A 6105-nucleotide genomic window follows, 5' to 3' on the forward strand; every position below is an offset into this window, starting at 1 on the left:
CATAGGAGAATTGTAAAAGCACATTTCACAGGTTTTCCTCTCTGAGCTCCCTGGTTACTATACTTCTTGTTGCAGTTTTTTTTTATTGCTAAACAAACAGTGGGCAAAAGTGAAGAGACAATGTGCAAAACTCTAACTAGTGTCTGCACTACCAACAGTCACCTAAGCTAAACAGTTCACATCAGCAGCAAAACTCATTCCAAGCAACACAACTCTTAACACACATCTCAAAACAGGCTCCGTACAGCCAAACACTTTGCACAACCCTCACTGAAATAACGCACACTGTCAAAGTCTTTAAAGAAAAGATACAGAATTCATGTAATTTGCCAATTTTCACGTAAAGTAAACAGGAAGGAACAAAAATCAGCAGTTTGCTAGTATTTTGTCTCTAGTTATTTATGGAATTACTGGAAAAAAAACTCAAGATAAATAACAGTAACAAAGAAAAGTGTGACTAATCCTGCCTCTCTCCAGTATCATGCAGCCAGTTTCTTCATCACACAGGATGTCTGTATCATCTCTAATGAATGTGGTGTTTCCATTGCTTTCACCTCCATTACTTTCTGAAAAACAGTAAGAACGCAGTTTACTATAGTAAAGGTAGTGTTTTTCCCTTTTTTATAACTGTGTATGTAACCTCAGACAGCTTCCCTGGACATATTGGAAACGTTGCTCTTTTACCTGTTTCTATCAAACGGCACAATGTATAATTGTTTGTAATTCTTATTTTATGTTTGTATACCAAAAAAACAAATATAGCCTTTTCAAGAACTAGTCTACAACAAGACACCTGCTTAGGCTTTCAGCTAAAATTGCAATCAGCAGTGTTTGATAGACACCAGACTGAAATCTATTCTGTTATGTGTGGTTAACAGTTCTGACAGCAGTGTGTTCGCATTTGAACTAAGTGCTGTAGATCCAGTGTGTAGAGATTTGAAAACTGTGTTCAAGCAATGAAGGACAAACTAGAGTTTGGTCCACATGAACTGCTGCCGTGCAGACTGTGGTTAGAGTTTGCACATGTGACTCCAGTTGTGCCCACTGTCGTTTAACAATCGAAAAAAAACTGTAATGCATGTAGGGCGTGTACAAGCGCAACCGTTTGAAAAAGCAGTATTTAGACCTTATTGTTTAAGACGCGCAAAGGCGACGACATCAGGCACCGCAGGGCGCATTGTGGATAACATGTACAAAATCAATGCTTTGGGGAGAGATGGCAGGGCGACTACTGGGAAAAAGTCATCCTAAATCTGTGCTTTAGATTTTGTGGAAATGCGGGGGATTTGTCAACCTGATCCAAACATCCAGTATTAGGGAGGAGTGGGGGATCAAATGAATGTAGCACGCGCTTTTAGAGAGGAGAGGTTGAGCCCGTGGCACTATTTAATTCCAAATACATCTGTTTTTGCAGTAGCCGACTGATGCAGATGTACTGATTTGTGACATAAGATGTGGGCTAAGCCTTTTGAAATATTTCCCCAATAACCTATTGTTGTTATTATTATTATTATTATTATTATTATTAGGCTATTATATTATTAGGCTATTATTATAATTATTATTGTCTGTGTACAATGTGCATTGTGCTTGTAGTTGAGGATAGCACAAGTTTCCGAATGTCACACAACTTACCCTCCATGCAGAAAATGACCATCCAGGCTATCCATAGGTCCGAGTTATGAAACTTCACCATGGTTCGTAGCTGTTCAGTGACTGGTCCTCAGTTGTAGCCCAGTGCCTCCTTCTTTATGAAATCTCAGCTCCGCTCACAGTTTCCTCTGAATATAAGTAGCCTAACTGTTCCTTCTCAAGGCATGTGGCATGAAAGCAGTCCGGGGTTTTACGCAGCGCAGACCAGCGACATTTCCCTAAAACAACGTGAAATGTGCGAAGAAAACAACACAGAGAGCATTTCTATCCAACGGGCACTCGTTTCTCCTTCGGGCTCTTTTTTTACTTCTCTCCTCCTGTTCTTTGGTAGCCGCTGGTCATTCCAAGATTGTTTTCTTTCCTAGACTTCTCCAGTCAGTTTACGCACACTTGGTACAACTTAATGTACACCTGCTGGTGAACAAAAATATGCCGGCTGTCGCTGAAAGTGACTTACAAACAGACCAGAAACTGGCACTTTACCCGTCCACTTGGTGAGTCTCTCCAACGCGTCTTGTTGCGCTCCATGGTTTCTCGTCTGTTCTGCTGTAGCTGAGCTGACCAGGGTGCAAATCAAACAAAATTGGACGACATCCTGTTGATATTTTTCAAAATAAAACAATCTATTTGACGTTTCCCTCCGTAACGCTGTGCAAATGTGTATGTCTTGCTATGTGAGGTGGGTTAAAGACAGAGGGTCAGTACGTCAGTCAGAGTTGAACCACTCACTCCTCTCCTCTAGTGTACTCACTCCTCCCATACACTATTCAGCATTAAAAAGTCAGTTCTCAAAAATAAAAGGAAAGCGAAACTTGTGAGAAAAAAAGAGATTGAAATTGGTGAAATCATTTTGTGAAGTTACTAAAACTTCCTACTACAAACAATTCAGTTTAAAATGAAAACCATCCACTCCAAGATAGCAAAACACCACTTTACTCAACACCCCGGCTCAGTAGTCTTGAAGACACTATGCAGTAGGCTGTAGTCAGCCAGGAGAAGCCCAATGGGACTGCTAGGCTATGGGACTGCCAGAAACACACCAGAACTCAGAGTGCTTTTATTGTGGCTTCCTGTTTTACTCTGAGTGTGTCTGTGCGGCTTGACGGCGCTCAGCAGCAGGTGATTGAAATGAGCTCAGACCCGACTGTTGCTGGGAGACCGCTGACGCCAGACGTGAGAGAGAGAGAGACATTCTCGCCCTCCTGCGGTGCGATCACAGAACGACCAACAGAATAGAATAGAAGAGAATAGAATAAGGTGAAATAATATAGAAAAGAATACAATAGAATGGATAGGGTAGATCACAGTAGTAGCCTAGTGTAGCGCAAAATAGATTAGAATAGAACAGAACAGAGCAGAAAAGGGTCTATAATGTGCATACTTAGGCCTACCTAGATAAGTGGAAATTTTAACATTTTGCAAGTGCAATAGCTAATCAATAGGCTACTTCAATATGATAAACAAAGGGCTGCATATAGTTCTGCTGAGTGGAAACACTTTTAATGCTTGTGCTACAATTCAGCCTCTTTGATTGGTGTTGCTATATCAGGCCCTACATTCAGCGTTATTTTCATAATTTGTAATGTAATCATCAGTGCACTGTCACTGCAACACAGACGAAAGTTTTACTCAGATGAGTTTTTCATTCAGTCAAAGTCTGTCACACAATAGAGGCAACAACAGAAACAGACACAGCACACACACACACACACACACACAGACTGCACTGCAGATAAACTGTATGTACAAGTGTGGGAAAGAGAAAATGACTTTTTAATTACTTAATGAATCAAAATAGTGCATGTAATTGTGTAGAAAAACAGCAATGTGGCTGTTAGAAGTGACTGAAGGTTGAAAGGAACTACTCAGTGACTAAAAGAAGTAGCTGAGGAGAGTGCATCAAACAGGCCTCTGATCACTCTGATCCACTGATAACAAATAGCTTACCTCAGCACTAAATAGCTGCATGTATCTTTTCTACCTCACGTATCTGTGAGTAGAGCAGTTTGTTAGCTAAAAAAAGCATCCGAACATCAAAAGAGAAACATTGTGACTGAAGTATTCTTTGAATTTTCTTCCCTAATTTGATTTTTATACTTATAGAAAGGGAAAATCAAAGGCAAAGACATGATGGGGGAAGTGCTCTACATGCATCTTTCCATCCCTTCATTCTCTCTTCTGCCTAGAAGCTGTAGGCAGAAATTCACAGACGTTTAGCTGTCACTGCAGACAAATAAGGTGCTAGTTAGAACATCTTAAGGATGCCTGGAGGCCTTCACAGCCCTCTAACCCCTTTCTTTATTCATCTCTCACTCACTTTCTCCTTGTGCCTGAACTTTTAACTTTTCCCACATGCACCCTCAGCTCCATCTCTGAGAAGGTCGTGCAACATTTGTGAAATTGCATTGAAATTTGCATCAGAGGGAAAACAACATCCAGTGTATTGGGTCAGAGCTTAAAATTTTGAAGCAGCACACAGAAGTACTGTGGAAGAAAAAAAATGATCTACAGCATGACTCCTGGGACAATGCACTGTACGGTACATGCATGAGGTTCTGTGTGTGCCACAAATGCGCTGATGCATATAGTCTTTTTTTGGTCATCAATATGTTGCAGTTGATTATTTTCATTATCATTTAAGCTGCTTTTAGTTTATTATAGTGTGTCAGAAAACAATAAAACTACACATAACAATTTCTTATGGCCAAAAGTTACATCTTCAAATGACTTCTGACTAACTGTCCAAAACCCAAATATCTTCACTTGACTGTCAACACAGAAAAGTTGCAAATACTTATGACAGTTGTGAAGCTGGAACCAGAATATATTTGGTATGTTTACTTAAAAATGGGCATATTATATTAAAAATATCAAAATAGTTGCTGATTAATGTTCTGGTAATTGATTAATCGTTTCAATTTATGTGATTGCGCCTGACTGATGTCCTGAATTGCTCTGTGCTATTTCCATTTACCAAAAGCCATGAGCATGCAAAGGATACAAGTGATGTGCTAAGTCAGACAGCAGAAGCAAGAAAAAAATAAAAAAATAAAATGTACACTATCATGACAATGTGTAACAGTGAGGAAATATGTTAAACAATGGAAACGTTATGTCATTCTGACAATAGGCACACCCTTTTGGCATAAATGAAACTTGAAAGAAAATGTAGTAAATCATCCACTCATTTCTCCAATCAATATTTCCTAAAATAAAATAAAGGTTTGAACATGATGGATGGGTTACATTTGCATGCTTGATTTATTATTCTCTCTGAAAACGTTCCATTTGTCTTTTTTCTGCAGCCCCATGCAAGATGCAAAAGGAGATCCTCAATGCTGCCGACAGTCCAGAGTTTATGAAAACTTGAATACTGATGTCAGGTAAACGGCTGATCCTTTTAGTGCATAGTGTATTTTTTATATGTAGGCTACATTAACACTGCAGAGGGTCATTCTGCATCATCAGTACTTTTTCTTGATACTTTACTTCTGTTTACCTTTTACTTGAGTGAAAATTTAATTGAAGAACTTATTTATGTAAGGGGATTATTTTTGTTGTTACTTTTACTTCTGTAAAGGATTTAAATACTTCCACCTCCGGTCCATTATTACCCGCTGATAGTTTCCAACCAGGTCAAACGAAGCACTTTGCATACATTACACATTCCTCAAGGACCAAGGTTTTTGATGTTCCATAGTTTTAGTCCAACAGAATTTGACACTTATCCATGTGAAGTGACTACATTAAATACAAGTCATTTATTTTGTATAGATTTTTTTTGTATTTCCGTTTTGTCATTTCAACACAAGGGATGTTAATCAATTGCAATGTCAAACTACATGATGTATTTTTTCTTTTGTCAATATGTAAACACTGTTATAGAGAAACTCGAGAGCAGCTTGACTCCTGGATACAGGAAGGTTTGGGAGACTTTGATTACTTGTACCGAAGCATTTATTGAACTTGATCGAGGAGCTATTTAGGCAGACAGTATAGTTTAACCACTATGTGTTTTCATGAAGTGCCGTCCCAAACTCTGAGGTTCCTGTCTCTCCCCCAGATGCATGTAACTCTCATTCAAGCTGTCAACTTTGTTATGCCAAGATATTGATGGCGCCAAAAAAAAAAAATGCTGACCTAAAGTTCACCTAGTTGAGTCTCTCTCTCTCTCCCTGGGATGTATGTTTATGTGTGACAGGCCCCTTAACCATTTTTCCACCAACCTCCAAAAGGAGGATATCCTAAAACCAAACATCACCTTACCATGCAGCTGCCTAAACTCCCTCAGTCTGTAAAGACACAAACTTATATTCATTCATGACTAGGTTTGGTCATTAGCATATGACCGAATATTCTCGTCCTGACCTGTGACCTATGAATGAAATAAAACTGCTTTAATATACTTGAACTTTAAATTGTGATTGACCATAAAAATAGATAACACTGCCA

At 39.0% G+C, this 6105-nt stretch overlaps 1 protein-coding gene across 2 annotated transcripts in view; it reads right to left on the minus strand.

The window, feature by feature from the left end:
* Positions 1-2212, minus strand: part of igsf11 (immunoglobulin superfamily member 11) — a 123873-nt gene extending 121661 nt beyond the window's left edge. For both annotated transcript variants that reach the window (XM_032509914.1, XM_032509903.1), the window contains exon 1: positions 1636-2212. In XM_032509914.1, coding sequence (XP_032365805.1) covers positions 1636-1696 — 61 coding nt within the window. In that variant the 5' untranslated portion in view covers positions 1697-2212. The remainder of the gene's footprint in view (positions 1-1635) is intronic.
* Positions 2213-6105: the final 3893 nt, after the last annotated feature.

The sequence above is a fragment of the Etheostoma spectabile genome, chromosome 3 (genome assembly GCF_008692095.1).
Source record: "Etheostoma spectabile isolate EspeVRDwgs_2016 chromosome 3, UIUC_Espe_1.0, whole genome shotgun sequence".
In the NCBI taxonomy this organism is placed as follows: Eukaryota; Metazoa; Chordata; class Actinopteri; order Perciformes; family Percidae; genus Etheostoma; species Etheostoma spectabile.